This window comes from Muscardinus avellanarius (assembly GCF_963383645.1).
Source record: "Muscardinus avellanarius genome assembly, chromosome: 5".
NCBI lineage: Eukaryota > Metazoa > Chordata > Mammalia > Rodentia > Gliridae > Muscardinus > Muscardinus avellanarius.
Window position 1 is genome coordinate 47,593,672 of NC_137790.1, and position 21,843 is coordinate 47,615,514.

The following is a 21,843-nucleotide window of genomic DNA, read 5'->3' on the forward strand; positions in this document are numbered from 1 at the left end:
TCTCTCCTTCTCTCTCTCTCAATATATATATATATATATATATATATATATATATATATATATATATTCTCTCTCTCTCTCTATATATATATATATATATATATATATATATCTTCCTCCCTTGTGGTACTGTAGATTGAACCCATTGGCATCTTGCCCTCTGAGGTATACCCTCAGCTCTTCTTTTTTGTGGTACTGGGTGGTGAAACCCAGGGTCTTTCTACCTCTGGGCTACACCCCCAGCCCTACTTTATAATTTATTTGGAAACAGCATCTCACTAAGTAGCTGAGGCTGGCTTCGAATCTGAAGAGTACGCCACCACCCCCGACAATACCCCTAGCTCTTTTTATCTTTGGTTTGGAACAGGGCCTTGCTAAGTCGCTGAGGCTGGTTTCAAACCTGCAATCCTCCTGTCCTAGCCTTCCAAGTACTGAAATTACAGGTGTGCATCACCATGCCTGGTTCATCTTGCTCTCTCTTTAAAACTGGTTTTCAACTCAACTTTAAAGGAGAGATGCCATTGATTGGCTCCTAAACCCACAGACAACTGCTCCAACCCTTTCTTCAGTAGAGCATCTGATCCCTCAGCAGCCTTTTTTCTATTAACCTATTAAAGCCATTCCTTCAGAAATGTATGTTCTTAACACTAATCATAATGAGAACTTACATCTGCATAGAACTTTATAATTTACCAAGATTTCAGACTCATTTATTATATCATCTGAACTTCATAACAGGGAAGAAATTATACTACCTTGAAATTAAAGACAGAGGTTTAGGAGCCTTAGCCTAGAACACAAAGCTGAGGAGTCCTGGAGTTCGGTTTTGCATTATTTATAACTCGTCTCTTCATTTATTTCACAAATACATGAATGGTAAATAGGACATTTCTTTGAGATAATTGCACTTTTTTTGCAGATCTGGAGGTGGAACCCAGGGGCATTTGACCTCTGAGCTACACCCCTGCCCTGTTTTATTATTATTATTTATTTTGAAACAGGGTCTTAGTAAGTTGCGAAGGGCCTCACTAAGTAGCTGAGGCTGTCCACGAACTGCAATCCTCAGATCTCAGCTTCCTGAATGCTGGTATTACAAGCATGCCCCACCACTCACTCCCGGCATAATTGCACATTTCAAGAGGATGTTTAGAATAAAATTTTCCAGGGCCTGGAGTGGGGGCCCTTGTTTAGTGGACATAGCATTTCAATTTTGCAAGATGACAAAGCTCTAGAGATTGACCACACAATGTGAATATATAAACACTATTGAACTATGCACTTTAAAATAATTAAGATGAAGTCAGGCTTGGTGGGGTATACTTATAATCCTAGAACTCAAGAGACTGAGACAGGAGGACTGAAGGTTTGAGGCCACCCTTACCAACTTAGTGAAACTCTGTTTCAAATAAAAAGTAAAATATGGCAGGGGGTGTAGCTCAGAGGCAGAATGTGCCTGGGTTCAACCTCCAGTATCATAAATAATAATAGCAATAATAATAATGATAATAATAATCATAATCATAATAAAGGTGAAAAATTCTAGGCCTGGAATAGTGACATAGACCTGTTATCTCAGATACCTGAGAGGCTGAGGCAGGAGGATCCCAAGTTCAAGACCAGCCTGCACGACTAGGAAGACACTGTGTGAAAGTAAACAAAAGTAAAAAAAAAAAAAAAAGAAAGGGTTTGGTATTTATCTCAGTGGCAAAACACTTGCCTACCAAGGATGCTCAAGACCAAGAACTACAAGAGCAAAATCAAAATAAAAATGAATAAGAAGTGGGAAATTCTAAATTATGTTCATTTTAGCATGATATAAAGATACATTTTAAAAAATATTTATGAACTCAAAATAATATCTTCACAGTGGCACGTTAACAATTGTATATAACATTATCAAGTAAAAAATAATTAGATACTGTGAAATTGTGTGTTGAAAGGCAGCTAGGTGCAGAAGAACATAGATATTTTGGTGTCAAAGGACTAGATGAAGGTGGACCAAAATTATTTCAATGCCTATTTCTAGGGTTAACAACTCTTCAAATCAAAAGATTTTTTTACACATTTTCTCCCTGTTGCCTTCGACTTCACAGATTATCCAAATCCTTGCTGTTCTCAGCATGAGAGATGGACCAGCCGCATCAGCATCACCTGGAGCTTGTTAGAAATGTATCCTCTCAGGTTATACCAGACCTGCTGAGTCAGTCTCGACAAAATCGCAGGTGATGTGCACACTCCCAGTCTCTTCACACCTGCCTAGCACCTCACTGGGCGTGTGTGACATGCACCCACACACTGTCAACTAAAGAAATTGTAGCATCTGCAATAAAATAAAATCAGTTCCTATTAGAGTTTGGCTCAAAGGATAAAAGATGGAAGAGTGAAGTTAGCATTCCAGGAGATCTGAATGGCAATAGCCAATCTGTTAGCTCTGAATCTTTTGGCAAATCACTTTATATCTCTAAAACTCTGCTCCTTTGTTTATACAGTAGAAATAATAATCTCTACAAAACCTACATTTGGGAACTAACATAAGACTTCAGCACAAGAAAATGATGTAACACACACACACACACTGTTTCCTAAATGTAGGTTAGCAAATGTGATCAAATCTAATTAGATAAGTTTCTTAAGTGCAATGTCTTGTGTCCGTTTGCATACGAATATGGGACTGGTGCTCAAGTCCTTTGTAAAATGAAACAGGTGAGGAGCAACCGCTCCCCATTTATGAAGTACTGACACAAAAACGTGATAATATTTAGAGCCTGGAAAGTACCTTATTCCTAGGATACTGTGTGGAGAAAAGCCACTGTCTGCTCTACCACTATCCTGATGACAGGAAGGGAAAAACTCTGGCTTTTGGTGGAGAAGAGCACCATTCATTGTTTGAGAGCTCAACCATTACCGGCAAGGAGCCCCAGACCCATCGCTGATCCCCCTTTAGCTATACAGCCTTGTCTGCACCTCTTTTACCTCTGCGAAATGAGAGTCATTAAGCATTGACCTTTCAGGGTAGTGATGAGAATTAAATGACATAATATATGTTAGGTAGTTGGCATAATGCCCACATAAAATGGACACTCATCACATATTAGCTCTCATCATCATCCATTTGAAGGGGAGTGGTTTGTACACAAACCCCTTCTTTCCGAGAGGTACTCAGGGGAGAGGAATATCCTGATAAAAATCCTTCATGCACAGAAAGTCCTGGTTAGGGTGAATCAAGATGCTGAGAAAACAAGCTAGCACAGAGCAGAGATCAAAATATAGGTTTGAGCCCAGCATACAGTAACTTAGCAAGACCCTGTTTCACAATGAAATAAAATAGGGCTGGGTTGTAGCTCAGAGGAAGAACATCCCTGGATTCAATCCCTAGAACAAATGTGTGTGTGTGTGTGTGTGTGTGTGTGTGTGTGTGTGTAAGTTTTCATCTGCTATATTGCCAAAGCATATGGATTTAATACAAGGGCCTGTAGGACTTTCAGAAGAAGGCTGTAAACAAAACAAAACAAAACAAAACAAAACAAAACAAAACAGTGCTTTCCACATTCTAAAAGAGATCTGTTACCAAAGCAAGAGTGTACCTTTCCTCTCTTTTTGAACTGCTCCCGCTCTTCCATGGTGGTGAGGTAATTTACTGCTGCATACTCAATGACTGATAGAAACACGAAGAGGGAGCTGACCCACAAGTACACATCCACAGCCTTGACATAGGACACCTGGGGCATGGAGGCATTCACGCCGGTGACGATGGTGGACATGGTCAGCACTGTGGTGATTCCTGCCATTGGAGAGTAGTGACAAGCTTAGTGACAGCCATTCATTACTTGGATATGGTGCTGGACCATGCCTGCTGGTGCATTTCTAGAACAGTATCAGTCTGGTGATGGGGATGGTTGTGAATCTCTGCATGCTGACTTAGTACACAAAAAGGCTTTCATTTGGATTTTTCTTCCCATCTCTTGTTCTTGCCTTTATCCCTACTGCCCATAAAGTGTCCTTTCTGCTACAGAGCCTGACGTATCTGCATCCTGGCCCTAAATGGGCCTCTTCTACCCACCCCACAAAGGTGAATACCTGCTTAATTAAAATTTTTCTCTTTTGGAAAAAATCCCAACATAATTTCCAATAACTTTCTCGTTATTTCCCTTTTAGTGTTAAATATTTCAAGCTAGGCACCAGGATGCACTCTTATAGTCCCAATACTTGGAAGGCTTGTCGGAGGATTGTAGGTTTGAGGTCATCCTCTGCAATTTAGTGAGGTCCTCAGCAACTTAGTGAGACACTGTTACCAAATAAAAAATATAAAGGGTTAGGGATATAATTCAGAGGTAGAATGCCCCTGGGTTCAATCCCCAGAATAACACACACACACACACACACACACACGCACGCACGCACGCACACGCACGCACACGCACGCACACGCACACACATTATGTCTACCTTTAGTCTTCCATGCTAGAGGAGGAGAATATTTCTTCTTGAGTCATCTTTGGTAGCCTTGAAGATGGCTGGCTATTCTTCCTATCAATTTTTCATAGGAACTTCTCTAAAGCCATCATTATTGGCTTTGCCCTTTTGTTACTAAAACTGCAGTTGAACTGAAATTCAGAGTGTACATGTGCTAGTGGGAGCTCAGTCCATGGCAGACATGGTGAGCATTGGTTTAATGCCAGTTTCCCCCCTTTCTCCCCTCTCCCTCTACTTCTCTCCCTTCTCTTTTCCTGAAGGATTTCCATTCCTTTCCCTTTTTTCTTCTCTTCCTTTCCCCTCTTCATTTCTGCACATGAGCATTAGAGGTGAGCAACAATGGAGGAGGAAGTGACTGAGATGTCTTTAATAAAACCTGCCTGTGGGAGGGCTACTCCATGTGTATACAACTTTCTCAAAGGGATATCACAGAAGTACTTCCTGGAGAGAAAGTATAGTGTTGTAAATATTTCAGATGCACACTAGCTGCCATGGTTTTATTTCTTAACTTCCCACTAGGGAGGTGCAAATGGAATCCTTAATGATTTTTATAAGTTGTGAGGAGCCCCAAACAGCAGGAAGAACACCATGATTTACTCCTAAATGTACAGACACAGCATGTGGACTGCTTTCACCAACAGATTTCCTTCCTTTCTACAGTAATCCCCTGAGGTTCTCAACCTGGAAAGCCCCAGGCCAAACACTATGCAATGCTATAGAGCCATTCGATCTCAATTGAAGTGTTTAGTTTATATAATCAAGACCAACACAACCTGGTAATTTGACAGCCACCACAGGAGGACTCAGAATCCTACCTTGACTTTGATTTGAACTCCAGAATTAGAAACTTAAAAGTAACTTTGACTCTTAACATTAAAGACAGGCCACTGTCACATTGAATTCCAGGGACCCCGCCAACAGTGTAAAGTCAACAATCTGCATATGGGGCATGCTGCCTGAATTCTTTGGCTCTGAAAAACACTTGCTACATAAACATGGAGATGTGAAATGTTTATTAACATTATAAGTACAGCTGAAGCTAAGATTATTACCTTAAACCTGCTTGCTTTCATCAAATGTTTACCTACCACACAGCTGGGTAAGTATTGATTAGCCACATGTTGCAGAAAAAAAATATGATTTGAGAATGGCTAAGTAATTAGCTCAAATTTTGTTTGAAGTAGGATTCAAATCTTTCTCTTTGAGTGGTACACCTGTGCTTTTTATATGCAAACCTACTGCCCATTATTTTGAGCCAGTAAAGGGAATTTCCTTTTGTTCTTAAGATTATAAACCAATCTTTATGTAGAGAGGATTTCTGTATATGTATAAAATGTATAAGATTTATATGTATATGTGGGTGCTGCAAAATAATGTGAAGTTATGTCAAGAGGCATAAAGGGGATATTCTGTGCTTTTAAACAGGCCAAAAGTTTTCATTCCCTCAAGATGTCACTGGTAGAAACTAAAGAAATTCTTAACTAACATTCCTATTTAGTAGCTTACCTCATCAGTTCAAAAAATTTTTAAATGTCTTCTCTAATTTTTAAGGTATAAAAGATAGATGGAATTCCTTTCTTTCTCTCTTTTTCTCTTTTTCTTACTCTCTTTTTCTTTCTTTTTTTATCCTTGTTCATAGTACTAGTAATCAAACCCAGGGCCTCACACATATTAGGCAAGTATTCTACCACTGAACATATCCCCAGCCCTTATATTTTTATTTTGAGACAGGGCCTCGCTAAGTTGCCCAGGCTGACCTCCAACTTGGAATCCTCCTGGTTCAGTTTCCTGAGTAGCTGGAATTACAAACATGTACCACTAAGCCCGACTTATGTGTTTTTTATTTTTATTCTTTCCTTAGAAGATAGTAATATAAATTTAGTGGGTAAAATAAGAATGTAGAACAAAGACTCATGTGTATACACCCCCAATTTATCACCATGTATTTGAAATCAATGAGCATTGGGCTACTAAAAAGAACTGTACTATCTATATTTTCCAGGGAGCAATAAACCATTACTCATTTTAAAGGTGTGTTTAGTCTAACTAATTTACTGTAGTTTTATTTCAAAACCAGCATACTAGATTTTCCTTGTTTATAATGAGCAATAATTTTAAAAAGAGTGAGAGAGTAGAAAGGAGGGATTATTGGATAGGAGGAGTAAATGATGTAAAAACTGATATATAAATTCCTAAAGCAATATAACTTGAAGTCGGAACTATTACAGCTACATTAAGCACACTTATGATGTCTTGAACCACCCCTTGGAAATTCATTAATCTTGACAAATAGTATTCCTTCCAGATCCATTAAAGTTAACATCCCAATAAAGGAGTTTTGAATTATATGAAGTGGCCATTTAGTTAAAGAAAGGTCATGTATTGGGATTACAAAATTATCTTCCCACCTACTGATATTACTCTGCATCATTAGAAAAGTGTTATGAGAAAACATTTAGCCTGGCCATTTGACTCAGCTCCCCTGAACCATTACAGCTTCACCATATTAACTGTGAGGATATGCACGGGGTGAACTGAGGACAGCCTGGGGAATACTATTCATCTTTGTGTTTCAGTGGCCATTTTTTTGCCACACAAGGTGAAGAGGTTGACAGGCATGGTGGGGAGGGCAGATCGGCATCACTTACAGAGCTACTGACATTGCCCCTTTAGTAACCCTGTTGCAGGTAGTTCTTCTGAAGGGAGAGGGTATCTCCATTCATTTTCAATAGAGTGTAAACATTTCCATTTAGGCCCAGGAAGAAAGAAAGTATGAAGGAATATAAGGGAAAGGAAGATGGGCTGGATATTCAAACACCCACAGCTAAGAACAATGATTTCTCCGGGCATGGTGGCGCATGCTGGTAAAATCCGCGCTTGGGAAGTGGAGAAGCCAGCCGTGCTGGCTTAAGAGACCCTGTTTCCAAATTTAAAAAAATATAAAAATAGGTCTGGGAGTGTAGCCCGGAGGTAGAAGGGTTCCATCCCTAGTACAACAACAACAACAACAACAACAACAACAACAAACCCAAACAATTTCACCTCAGTGGTGGTGCCAGAGTCCAGTAACTATCAGCAGAAGTTTTGATCATTTCTATGATGGTTAATGAATTGCTCTTGTCCCTGGTCACTCTACCAGGTATATGGCATGTCCTATGTTAGAAGATATTTTTTTCTACAAGTGACTACAGGCCTGAAAGCTTTATCTTTCTCTGCCACATCTGTTTCCCAGCAAAGGACCCCATTACTTAGCACATAGTACAGAGAATGGCATAAGCAAGAATGGGGTGAGGAAAGCAAGAATGATAGAAGCAAGGAAAAGGGAGAGGTAGAAATAAAAAGTATAACATTGCGAATCCTTCCACAAGGGTAAAAATAGCCTCATTTAACTTTGCCTGGCAAAATAGAGCTGTTTTGGTATGATGCAGAGTAATATCAGTAGGTGGGAAGATAATTTTGTAATCCATATGCATGACCTCTTTTTTTTTTTGGTGGTATTGGGGTTCCTGGAAACCCTTCTACCTCTGGGCTACACTCCCAGACCTATTTTATATTTTTTATTTGGAAACAGGGTCTCTTAAGCCAGAGCGGCTGGCTTCGAACCTGCACGATCCTCCTGTCTCCACCTCCCAAGTGCGGGGATTACAAGCGTGTGCCGCCACGCCCGGTGAAATGCATGACCTCTGTTTGACTAAATGGCCACTTCATATAATTGTCTCCTCACCAAATCAAATGGAAAGATAATACTTTGAACTCATCATACTTTCCAAACTTTGATAGCTATTGTCTCTCAGGAAAATCACTTAATCACAGTGGATTCTCTGCTGTTCAGCCTCTATTGTTCTTTACCTGAAACTTGACAAATGTGGATCTTAACCAGAAAATTAATCACTTTTTTACTGTTTCCAGTTAGTAACTAAAACAATTTTTAAAAAATATATTGGGCTAAGCACTGGCAACATAACAGCTGTGTAGTAAGTATGAAATATGAGCAGGGTTCTGTGCTAGTCACTGCAGGAAGGGAAGACGGCAGCAGTAGTTATTGTCCCAAAGGAACTCACATTCTAATAGAAGAAACAAGTCAGGCCATCCCTGCCCCATAGCTAAACACAAAATAGAGGAAGTAAGGTGCCTAGGGAGATGTACAAAATGCCAAGCGGTTCAAGTATGGGAAAGACCATGTGTGCTTCAAGCCATCAGCATAGACTTCTGGCTGCGGACAGATGGCAGGATTCAGATAGGAAAAAGACAGGTATGGAGGGCATTCTAGGTGGAAGGAAAGGCAAAACAGATGTAAAGAGGCAAGCTAAGCAGCGAGAAATGGCTGTCTGTTTGAGAATACTGAGCATCCAAATTGACTAAAGCTTAGAGTAAGTACATTGCAGCAGAAATAGGGTTTTAAACTGAGCAACATTATTTACTGCTTATCTAAAATTCAAATTTAACAGAGTGTCTTGTATTTTACTTGGCAACCCTCAGGGTCACCTTGGATTTCAAACTGAAGGTATTTACCTCAATAGCCTTTTAAGTTGAGAGTACCTCAGCGTAATCACACTTGAATTCTAGAGATAACACCCTTGTAGGAGGGTTGACCTGCATCAAGAAGAACAGGAGGTAAAGTAATATAGGCAATTACAAGGCCTGTGCTACAGCTGAGTGTAAATTAGAAAAGCTGCTCCTTCCTCAGGAGAATACCACCCAAGTATTTAGGAGCATGGATTGGATTTCTGCACCTTGTTCTCCTCTGGGTCAGATGTTACAAAGCTCTGAAAGATGACGCCGGGCAGGTCGGCCTCTACTGTGACAATCCAGGGGAAGGCTAGCAAGGGTCACAGCATTGGTTAAAACAGAATAAATGAAAGAGAATGCTAAGCAGGTCTGAGCACTTTTAAAAATTTATTTATTTATTTATTTATTTGTGGTACTGGGGGTGAAACCCAGAGGCTTTCTACCTCTGGGCTATACTCCCAGACCTATTTTATATTTTATTTGGAAACAGGGTCTCATTAAGTTGCTGAGAGCCTCACTAAGCTGCTGAGGCTGGCTTCAAACCTGTGCCATCCTCCTGTCTCAGCCTCCCAAGTGTGGGGATTACAAGCGTGCACCACCATGCCCGGCTGACCACTATTCTTGTTTCTGGTTTGGGGGAGGATGCTTAATATCATCAAATAATGCAGAGAAGGTGAAGGAGCGTAACAGTTGAGGAAAGTCAAGTTGGGGGAGAGAAGAGGTAGTTATAGAGACTTTCAGGTTACTGAGTATCAGAGCATTTTGGAAGAATGAATACAGCAGGAGCAAAATATCTCTGAAAAGCTGAAGAAATACCAGTTATCTTTATTTAAAAAGGAGGGGATTCTCATTTACATATTATTTAACCTAAGTCTGTATAGGAATTTCCTAACTCTAGAGGGGCCAGGTATGGATGTGAGAATCACAGAATCCTAGGGCAACTTAAATATAGTGTTTCCATGTTCTCCGTTCACTTCAGCCTGCCACAGAACCAGCTCTTAGAGACACCATTCTCGCACTTTTAAGAGCAGAGCCATCAGCTTGAAGGATCTGATTGAAAATCCTGTTCAGAACTTTCAGAGACTGGGAGCCTCCCTCATCCTGCCTTGGGGCTGGGGATACACCTCCTGTCTGGGTTTATGCTGCTCCAGAGCAGAGTGGAGGTCGGGACACAGATGCTCTGATGTGAAGATACAGTCAAAATAATTTAATTACTTGTTCAGATGCTCTATTTTCCTTGAAGATATTCAAGCTTCAGATGCTTAAAGATTGAAGCTTTTAATAGGGGAAAGAGGTGAACAAATTGTTAATAATTTTTGTCTTTCAAACAATCTTTTGAAGTATGCATATGATTTGTGAGCATTAACTTCAAACCATACTTTTTGGAATGAATTGCGTGATAATTACAACAATTGTGAAGCACTTAGCACAGCCTTCTCTCTGGATAGAGCATTATAGGTGAAAGAACAAAATTAGATGAAATGAGAGAGCTCTGCCCTGCACTGGCCAAGAAGGCAAGTGGGATTAACTCTGGGGTTCTCATTAAGTAACAGGCCATCTAAGTGCTTAGCTTGGCACCTTCCACTTCGCGAGGACTAAATAACCACTAAGTGGGTCTGAAATGGCTCCTATAAATCAGCGTGTGTGACGGTGGCATATAAAACGCTAGATGGAGTAGATAATCACCACTGTGTGGTGACTGAATGGGCCGGCAGTGCCTCTCCACACAGAATCTTTTGCCAACTGAAGTGCTGCAGTACCTGAAATTCCGCTGTGGTTGATTGTGATTTGGTCCTTTGAGTAAAGCTCTAATTTCTAATCAACACATTCCCAAATTCCCACCAATCCCCCCTCAAACACACACACCAGGTATTTATTAAGACACTGACAGTATAGAGTGGATTAGTTGAAAGGGTTTTCCTTCTATGATGTTAGTGTTTGTTATGCAAAGCTAAATGACCAATGACCATGGATAAGGGAAAAGGGATAGCTTTTTTTTTTTTTTTGTACTGGAGATTGAACCCAGAGCCATTCTGCCTCTGAGCTACACCTCCAACTCTATTTTATTTATTTTTCTTTTGAAAAAGGGTTTTACTAGGTTGCTGAGGTCCTTGTTAACTTGCTGAGGCTGGCCTCAAATCTTCAGTCCTCTTGTCTCAGTCTTCCAAGTACTAGGGATAACAGGCAGGTGCCATCACACCTGGCTGGAATAGCTTTTTAAAGTGAGGAGAAAAAAATATATATATATATTGTATATTTGCATACAATTGAAGGTGGTATGATAAATACTTTAATCATAGCTTGCATCTCCAAGTATTTCTACTAAACCACCACTGTCTGGACATGGGCTAATGGAAACAACCTTTGAGGGAACACATTGAGTCTTGTGAGAAAAGTCCAAGGACAAAGATCTTTCACTCAGTGTGCTCTGTACAAAGATATGGCTTTGGCTATGTTCTCATGTTACCTGCCAAATCAGAATGTTTTAATCAAACAGGCCTAGACATATGCATGTTCCTTGTAACCATATAGGCTTTTTTGGTGGTGCTGGGGGTAGAACTCAGGGACTTTTCTTTTCTACCTCTGGGCTATACTCCCAGACTGATTTTATACTTTATTTGGAAACAGGGTCTCACTAAGTAGCTGAGAGCCTCACTAAAAAGCTGGGGCTGGCTTTGAACCTGTGCGATCCTCCTGTCTCAGCCTCCCAAGCACTGGGATTACAAGTGTGCACCATGCCTGGCTACCATATAGGCTTTTTTGCAGAAGATCGTGACTGAGCTTTTGCTGAGATGTAATCTATTGCACTATGTGTCGATTTCTGTCACATAATCTGTAACCTCTAACAACTTCCTGGGTCTTGCTGAGAAATAAAAAGCTCACAGATCCCAAAATAAACTGATCATGGCCTAAGACTGTAGTCCACCTCATTTATTTGACTTTGCGGTTCCAGGTCCAGCACAGACCTAGGAAGGGTTGATGCACCACTTTCTTTTCTCCTTTCTATGTAGCACTCATTTTCATTTGCCTTCCCTGGCCTTTCTTCCATAGCAGTATTTTGCAAAGTGCAGAAATGTTTATTTACCCAGGGACACTCTTGCAGGAACAGCTCTTCGATCGATCCAGAATGACACCCACGATAGCATCACCATCAACATGGCCGGGAAATAGGTTTGTAGCACAAAGAAGAAAATATGCCTCCTTAGCACGAAGTTGATGAAAAGTCTATAGTACCATCCTATGAAAAAGAGACAAAGTCTTTATTAGAACAGGCTGCTTTTTGGAAACACCATCTGTAGTGAAATGACCTGCTTCTTTAGAGTAGGAGGAGCTCATAGATGAAATGGAACTTAACATACTAGATTTTGTAGCACTAGAGGGCACCTGGGTCTGGCACTCCATCATTGTTGGTTCAATGACCTGAACTATAGTGTGCTTAGTTATTTGACTCAAAACCCCTCTTGACTTCCATATCTTTAATTGCATGCAGTTCAGGGATGGATAGTAATTATATTGTGTGAGACGGCCTTTAAAGATCTTTCTCCATAACATGTTGTGTTTGCAGTGTTTCTACAAAAAGGAGAGTCTTCAATGCATGACTGATGGCTGCATATTGTGGCCAATAAATGATTTATTTGTTATAACAAATGAAGAGAAGTATTTTATCTGAAAGAAAAGGTTCATAATTGTTACTCAGTCATTGAATTCTAATCTGAGACCTAGAATCTAGAATTCAAATAAAGGGAAAGGCACCCCTAAACTATTTTCATTATTGTAAACTACAGGATACCATACCATTTCTATGGCAAGTCTGCAAAAAATTAGGCAAATGATGATGATGTTTCTTTGTATGCATATTATCATGTCGATAATATTATTTGATCTGGTACAAAGCACCAATTGTGGTCATGTTCACACACATATGTTGTCTGGGTTTTCCCTTTTTACATTGACCATAAGAAAGTTTAAAGCCAAAATTTTAGACCACCCATAGAAGCTCTATGAATGCCACCTTGTAATGACCACAGACCAGGTTACACACATTACTTTACCCTTCTTTTTAATTTTTTCTCACTCACACATTTCTAATTCATATTACTTTGCTTTCTTTTACAATAACTATGCAGCCAATCTTAAGGAATTCTTATTAAATTAAGGCAATGAAAAATGAAGTGAATAAACATGAAAATACATTTTTATGAATGAGTAGTAAGTTTAGTATTCCTATGATAAAGTCAGTATATTTTGAAATAAAATCATTCTATAGAGACTACGTTAAAAATTATAAGGCAAAATCATAGTTGTTACAAAGTTAGAGAGTCCTTCTACTGATCTCAGTAGAAATTTATTAGGAAACTCAATACAGAAACCCAATTAGATGAATCAGGTTAATATTTAGGCATGTAGGTATGATATCTACCAGTCCAATCCACATTGAATTCACGGATTCTACTCCTAGTCTCCATTTTCAAGTAAATGCTTATTATCCTTTTTTTCTTACCACCTTCTGAGGTTCTCTCTGTCAACTAATATATATACACTCTAAGATAATTATGGTTCAGATAGAAAGATCACAGGTTCAAAGTCAGCTTCAGCAACTTAGGGCAAAGCCCTTTGCTACTTAGTGAAACACTGCTTCAAAATAAAATAGGCCTGGAGGTACAGCTCAGAAGTAGGATGCCCCCCAGGTTCAATCCTATTATTGAAAAAAAATTTCATAGACATTTACTGTGGACTCCTTTCAAAAACATTTTCTATCAATGGTTGGTTGAATCCATGGAGCCAGAGCCTCTGGATACAAAGGGCCAACTGTAATGGGGTTTTCTGTGTGTGTTTTTTTAATTGATTAGATTGAATAGACCTCATTCATGCTAGGCAAGTCCTCTATCACTGTGCCATACCCCCTGAAGGATCTTAAATGCAGTAGTAGATAAGCTTAGATAAACAAATACAACATTGATTGTGTAGAACTTTGTAAATCAAGCAAGAATTTTTTTTCTTAGTTCTAGGGATTGAACCCAGGAATGGTTTACCTCTCAGCTACACCCTTGGCCCTTATTATTATTATTATTATTATTATTATTATTATTATTATTATTTGTATAACTGGGGCTTGAACACAGGGAAATTCTACCTCTGAGCTATACCCTAGCAATATTTTTTATTTTGAAACAGGGTCTCAATAAGTTGCGGAGGGCCTAAGTACCGCAGGCTGGCCGAGGACCTGCTATCCTCCTGTCTCAGCTTCCCAAGTACTGGGATTACAGGTGTGTGTCACCATGCCTGCCCTGTAATCCCTTCTTTATTTGTAATTTTCTGGAGAATAATCTGAGGTGAGTTGGGGTAGGATGATGATCAGGAAGCAGAAGTGCTGCTCTCTGCTGACGTTCTCCAGGGAACAGAAGACTTGAGATATTGGGGTTGAAGCTGTAGGCCAGCAAAAGTTCCTTTCTCTACCAGCAACAGTAGTGCTACCTTGGAAGAGTGTGAAGCCATCATTTTGGAGAGTGTAATAAAAAATCTGAGTTTTCTGTTTGACTACTGAGAGCTCTCAAACCTCACTTCCACTTCCCTTTCTGCTTCACATTTGGGAGAGCCAATTAAAAAAACAAAACAAAAAAACCCCACCAGAAACAATAAACACTGAGTGAGTTCTCTTTGGGCATATTAGAAAAGTTCAAACCATTCAAGTCTTGTCCCTCAAAAGGGAATCTCTGCTTAGCTCTACCTCTAAACTACCATAATTCCCCAAGCCAGGCATGCCTTTCTGTTCTCAAGAGAGGCAGTGCTATCACATATTCTAGGAGGCAGAGCTATCACATGTTCATGAACCGAAATACATTTGTAAATGTGATCTGCATTTTCAGGCTGCCTGGGAGCCTGCACTGCTCTCTCTAGAAAGCCCCAGTATGTGAGTAATACACATCTTCATAACCTTTTGTTACATGTATGATATTGGTTTTGACATTCCTGTATCCTCAGAACCCTAGGAGACAGAGAGTACTCTGATATTCATGTAAAGGTGAGGAAATTGAGGGTTAGACAGATGAAGCAACTTGCCCAAGGTCACATTGCTAATATGTAAGAAACCAGGGCTTGATCTGAGGAAGTCTCTGTCCAGTATCTATACCTTTTGCAAACACATTGTGCAATGGTATCATCGAGGGTAAATACCCTTTAGTATTACTAGGCAGTGGTGGTTGTTTTTGTGCAGTGGCCATGGTAGCATTAAAGTCATTGCTGAGAAAAAAGTGAAAGCCCTGTGGTTCAGCTGTAAAATGATACAATGGTTGCATAACTGTATTTTTAGCTCTTAAAAGTGGAGCCAGATGCACTGTTTTTCTGTACAGTTGATTTGAGAGTGGTGGATATGGTCAATAGTTGTAATGGTAGGAATGATAAAAAAATAAAAAAATTCTTCCGATGAAGCTAATATACTTAAAGAGGACATTAATCTGAAAAAGGCACTTGAGTTTGACTCTCAGGAAGCCATGTTTAAAAATTCATAGATAATATGAGGCAGAGCTCTCACATATTGATGAACTGAAATACATTTCTAAAAGTGATCTTCTTGAAATCTAGGAAATAGATTTGATAAAATGAACCCAGATATTAATGTTAATTTGATATTTAAATACAACTTCCAAAATGCTTTACTCTTGAATTTTTCCCCTACTTTTAGAGCCTGTTTTAATCCCTGGTAAAAAAAAATGTGCACATTTTAACAAGTTAAAAATTAGAGACCAGGTGTGGTGGTGTCCACTTATAATTCCCATACTTGGGAGGCTGACACAGGAGGATCACAGGTCAAGGCCTGTCTCAGCTACTTAATGAGGCCTTGTTTCAAAATAAAGAATAAAAAATAAGGCTGGGGGTGTAGCTTGGAGGTAGAATGTCCCTGGGTTCAATCTCCAGTACAGGAAAAAAAAAAAAATATATATATATATACACACACACACATACATATGTGTATGGGAAGTGTTGAAATAAATTTAAATGTCTCCTCAGTCTATCTGGGCTCAATGGCACATGCCTGTAATCTCAGTATTTGGGAAGATGAGACAGGAAGATCACAGGTTCAAGGTCTGACTCAGCAACTTAGTTCTCTAGAAACTTAACAAAACCCTAGTTCAAAATAAAAAATAAAAAGGGGTGAGGGTGGAACTCAGTGGTAGAATGGCCCTAGGTTCAATCTGAAACAAAACAAGGGCTAGGGATGTATCTCAGCGGTAGAACATTAGAATGTGCCAATGTGTGTGTGACTGTGTGCACGCGTGCGCGCGCACACACACACACACACACACACACACACACACACACACACACACACATAGAATCTCCCCAATTTATAGCCACTTCTCAGAGGTATCTTTAGTTAATGCTTTTAGACTTTTAAAATGCACACATACATATACAAATACACACATATGTGTATATTTTTCTTCAAGAACAGATATAGTATTATATGTAATATTATTGTTAGTTGCTTTTAAAATTTATCACTAATTGCCGGGCATAGTGACATATGCTTGTAATCCCAGTACTTGGAAGGCTGAGACAGGAGAATCACAGGTTCGTGTCCAGCCTCAGCTACTCGGTGAGCTTTCAAAATAAAAAATAAATTAGGGCTGGAGGTGTAGCTTAGAGATACAATGCCCCTGGGTCCCATCATCAGTACCACACACAAAAAAACCCCACTAATGACTCTTTCTCTCATGCAACACAAAACTGTAGACATGAACCTAATTTTTTTTATTTTAAAAAATTCTATCTTTGATGGTGTAACTTCTTTTGAATATTAAGGATTTGTGTCATTTTAAGACACTTAAAGGAATCTTTGCAAGCAATAAAATTTTCAATGCAAGTATTTCGTCTGCTTTTGACAGACTAAAATATGGCCAGCAGAAAATAAAAATCGGCTAGTAGTGTAGGGCTTGAAAGGTTGATAAGCATAAATAAAGGAGATGGTGGAAACAATGGAATGATTCAGGGCAAAGCTGAAATTTAGAAGTGAAATGTAACTTCTTTTAAAGAAAATATCTAGAGTGTGTATTCATGAATACTTGTGCTTCAAATCTAAAGAAATGTCATTGCTATTATTATATGCATTGTATATATTTTGTGCAGGAAGTACTCTAGATCTTTATGCTTCATATAGATCACATTATATTAGCATTAACAATTGCAAAGTTGTATGCACGATTTATCATGTATCAAAGCTATTTCATCATAGAAGTAGTAAAATGAAAAAAAAAACACCCAAACTATACTTTATAGATATCATTGTTCATTGCATATATTCCTTTATTTAAGTATTGGTTTAATTTAATTTAGGGCTAAGAGTATTAAAAATCCTGATAAAATATATCTGTACTTACTTATATAGAAAAAAGAGAAGGGCATAAAAATATATGATAACTGTTTATAGAGTAAGATTATAAAGGAGTCTTTCCTTATACTTTTCTGAGTTATTTTCAAATTATCTACCATTTATTCATTTATTTTACAATTTGCTTTTGAGCATTTCTTCTGACCTGGGAATATATCAGTGTTCAAAACACATAAATGTGTGTTACTTACATATCAGAAAAGGCAATAAACATGATTAAAATGAATAGCACCCTATGCTGAATCCTAGGCAATGTAGAAAAATAGTGGGTGACATAGAATATTTCTTGTGTATCTAAATTGCTAAAGAGCTATTCGTTTTAGAAAGTCAATTAGCTTTACTGGGATGTAAATTTCAGTTTTTCTCTTAAAGACACAGAATTCAATCCCAGCACTGCAAGAAAAGAAATAAAACAAAGATGCAGGAAAATTGCTCTCCAAGGTCTAAGAACAGTGGGGAACATCTGAAGAGAAGACATGTCCCTCTCCATCCCCCTCCATCAAAGCTCCGTGGCAAAATGCTCCCATCCAGGGCAGCACTGAACCTTAGGGCCAGTGGTGGTCACAGTTTTTGGTTACAGAAAATGCCTTCACTGAATCACAAATGGCATTTTATTTGCCTAAAATGACTCAGACTACTAATAATTGGCATGATGATAGGAGATGGGTGGGGAGGGGATCACAAGAAGGCTACTTCTAACCTTAGTTACCAAGGGTCCAGGATAACTTAATTAATTAATTAATTAATTTATTTAGTGATACTGCAGATTAAAAACGGAGGCATTCTACATCCGAGCTATACCCCCAGCCCTAATTTTTATTCTTTTAAAACAGGGCCACACTAAGTTGCAAAGGGCCTTACAAAGTAGCTGAGGCTGGCTGCAAACCTGGGATCCTCCTGTCTCAGCCTCCCAAGAAGTGGGATTACAAGCTTGTGCCACCATGCCCAATTCCAAAATAACTTTAAAAAGTATCTTGGATAGGTGCCACCCAATTAAAAATACATCCATCACAGTAAAGAACACACCAGGAAGACCTGATATAGAATGGCTTTTGTATTTAGAACAAGGATGTACTTTATTGATTGATTCATTCATCTGCCTTTTATTGAGTTATCTATCATGTGTCAGAAATATCCTCTGTCTTCTTTCAAACTCAGACAACAAAGCAAATCATTTTTCAGGTTGTGGTCAATGCTGGGAAGACAAAAAGAGGCAGGAGATGGTGAGGAAGGCCTCTTTCAGACATGGTGATTAGGAAGCGCTGTCTGAGACAGGTGAACAAAGCTCTGAGTGAGGAAGGGTCTCATCATGAGAAGGTGGGGCAGGGGAGCATCCTAGACTGCGAGGAGAATGCCACAGCAAAGCCCCAGAGACATAAGGGGTGTGTTTGAGAAGGCCAGAAGGGGAGCAGGATGCAAGGGCAAGGGCGCTAGGTAAGGTCACAACACTAGGCAGGAGGTAGACTATGTTGAATGTTTGATTTTGGTTGTACATGTCACAGAAAACCCTAGTGGGAGCCAGGCGTGGTGGCCCACGCTTGTAATCCCCGTGCTTGGGAGGCTGAGACAGGAGGATTGCACAAGTTCGAAGCCAGCCTCAGCTACTTAGTGAGGCTCTCAGCAACTTAGTGAGACCCTGTTTCCAAATAAAATATAAAATAGGTCTGGGAGTATAGCCCAGAGGTAGAAAGCCTCTGGGTTCCATCCCTAGTACCACCCAAAAAAATAATAAAAAAAATAAAAATAAAAATTAAAAAAATAAATAAAAAAGAAAACCCTAGTGGGTTTTGAGAAGAAAAGAACTATGATCTTTATGTTTCAAAAATAAGTGCTGTATTGAGAAAGACAGAGTGCCCAACAACAGAAGCAGGGCATGTGTTAGAGGCATTTTTATGCAGAGAAGTGGTACATTTTAAAGGTGGAGGCTGTCTGTGAAAACAGGGAGATATTATTATTGGTCAAATAGGACACTTGTCTCAATTCAAATCTTCTTCACATGTCGTGGTACTTTGCAAACAGTAGGGGCTTGATTAATGACAACAGATTGTCCACATACAATGCTGTACCTGTGCTGCTATAGAAAGCCAATCCACTGGATGCACTGAACTCCCCAATGAAGAACTGAGACAGGGAAATGTGCTCTTCAGTGTTTAAGGACTTGTTCCCATGTTTCCAGTATAGCATTAGATCCTCCTCATTGTAGGCATCTGAAACAAAAAGTACCATTCCTGTAACTTCAAAAGGCTCTTGTACATTATGTGAAGTCTATAACCATGTTTTGCACAGTTTTGCAACCCCAACATGTGCTCCAATGGCATGTATATTCAGTGCAGAAAAGTATTCACCCATAAATGGCCATACCCACTCCCTGGGGAAAAATTTCAAAATATGAGACCCTGAGGAATGGTATAGGGTAGAGGATTTTCTTATGCCATAATGCATTAAAAATCTCCAACCCTGCTCCCCTGTCTCTGTGTGTGTGCTCACAAATGAAGCCAGGTCTCAGGGTAAAGCAATAGCTCCATGTCATGGTCCCATGGCTGACTCCAGGCTCTAAGACCTCTTTAATTCTGTACCTTTCATAGATAAAATTTCAAAATAAGCCTAACTAACTTAAGAAATTTTCTTCTAACATCACATATTGTCATAGAAAGTTTCTATTAGATATAAGAAGAAAACATATGTGTAGGAGGCATCCATTGTTTTTCTCTGAATTTTGATCACATTATGAAAAATTGCAGTCACCTTTTAAGGTATCTTATAAAAAATAGCTGTAGGGAAAAAGTAATCAACAGGGAGCTGGATTGGATCCCCTTTTATAAATTTTTTATTAGAGGGTCTGTGGTTAGAGCTGTTTTTTTTCTTGGAAAGCCACATATACTTAATGGAGAATTGTGACTCCTCAGAGGACAAATTCCAGAGGTTTGCCAATGTGGGAAGACTGTCAATCTACTTAGTAACACTAGAATACACCCTTTTAGGGAGTAAGCATTGTAAGAATTTGCAAAATATGTAATAATCAAAGCACATCTTCCCATTTTTCATCTTCTCATTTTAAAGACAAACTATCATCTTTATTAAAGACAAAAGAGCAAACAAAAAATATACCCACAACTATTTCAAAAAATATATCAAGGTTTTTAAAACACTTGTTAAGAGCATACTTATTTTCATGAAATTTTGTAATGTGTTCCGATGGTGTGGAATCACTCTATCAGGAAATAGGACTTACAGCTTTCCAGTTCAAGAGAACAATTTTGAGTGTCAAGAGGAAATCTGCTGAAATCCATTAAGCACATGGCCGAAACCGTTATCCTATAAAAGGAATGAGAAAAAGAAAACTGCAGATCATTTACCCATATGGCCAAGTTAGCATGCAACATTGAAGCTCCCTTAATATTTTCCTGTTTTGTGTGGCTTCCAGAATAATGCAAAATAGGTGTTACTATCTTCTGTCCAAATAACATGCAAGGAAGCGCACACAAGATAGATCGTAATTGCTTAGGATGCAGATTGATGAGTGAATTACAGCTCTCATGATCCTTCTGGTCTTACCAGTTCCTGATAAGCTCCCTCTGTATTTTCTGGCTCTAATGTTTTCAGAAAGACACATTTCAAAGTGAGATGAATTAGAGTTGATTTAAACCTTTTCTGCTTGTTGGAAGACCTAAATGTAAGTAGTCCCTAGTAATTAAGGGTTGGACTAGTGGTAATAAAAAAATCTATGGGTACAAATTTTATTCACAAAACAATAGTGTGGGAAAAGCCCGGAGCATGTTTAGTTATAGATCTATGTGCCCAATGCATAATTCAGGTGCTATTAGGTAAAAACGCTGACATACTGATGAGGTTTATTTTTTTAGATTTTGTATCCTCTTAGATTTTCCTGGCTTCAGGCAGAAGCTGCTGTACTATGATCTTGCCTCAAAGTAGAAACGTTGGCACCCACAATAGCAGATCACAGGTTCATAAAAGGCCCCCAAGCAAGTTTGCAAAAAACAAAGGCAACAGATGCTCCTACCCATGATACCCCTGAGTTAATCAGAAGAGTGGAATCATTTTGTGTTTTATGAGCTGAATTCTACTGTTAACAGTCATGTACTAAAATGCCAAGCCAGAGAAATGTCTGGATGACTTTGCGTAAACAAAGCATATCCATTCTGGTATATTCCTAGTGTGTTAAAGCTGAAACATAACTCTGAGGTCTTCAGTTTATTTCCTTTGAAGTACACATGAAGAAGTTAGTGATCAAGGAGGTTCTGCGTTAGGTGGTGTCAGAACCAAGCCAGGAACCAGATAACCTGGCACTGGACTCAGGATGGATCCTCGATTGGCTGGAAGAACTGTGTTGACATCAACTTTGAGTCACTCTGAGTTGGGGATGTCCAATACCACCCTCCAAAGACTAACAAAACTCAGCAAAGCTGTTAAACTCATGGTTGTTTACCCTAACTGTAATGAAGGGAATAAAA

At 39.1% G+C, this 21,843-nt stretch overlaps 1 protein-coding gene across 1 annotated transcript in view; it reads right to left on the minus strand.

The window, feature by feature from the left end:
- The window catches only part of GABRR3 (gamma-aminobutyric acid type A receptor subunit rho3), a gene marked incomplete at its 3' end in the record, with an annotated part of 43,402 nt that overhangs the window by 2,718 nt on the left and 18,841 nt on the right, over positions 1 to 21,843 (minus strand). Inside the window, exons 4-7 of the mRNA XM_080696340.1 lie at positions 20,604 to 20,686; positions 19,438 to 19,578; positions 12,068 to 12,220; positions 3,585 to 3,781 (exon numbers count right to left, since the gene is read on the minus strand). Coding sequence (XP_080552466.1) covers positions 3,585 to 3,781; positions 12,068 to 12,220; positions 19,438 to 19,578; positions 20,604 to 20,686 — 574 coding nt within the window. The remainder of the gene's footprint in view (positions 1 to 3,584; positions 3,782 to 12,067; positions 12,221 to 19,437; positions 19,579 to 20,603; positions 20,687 to 21,843) is intronic.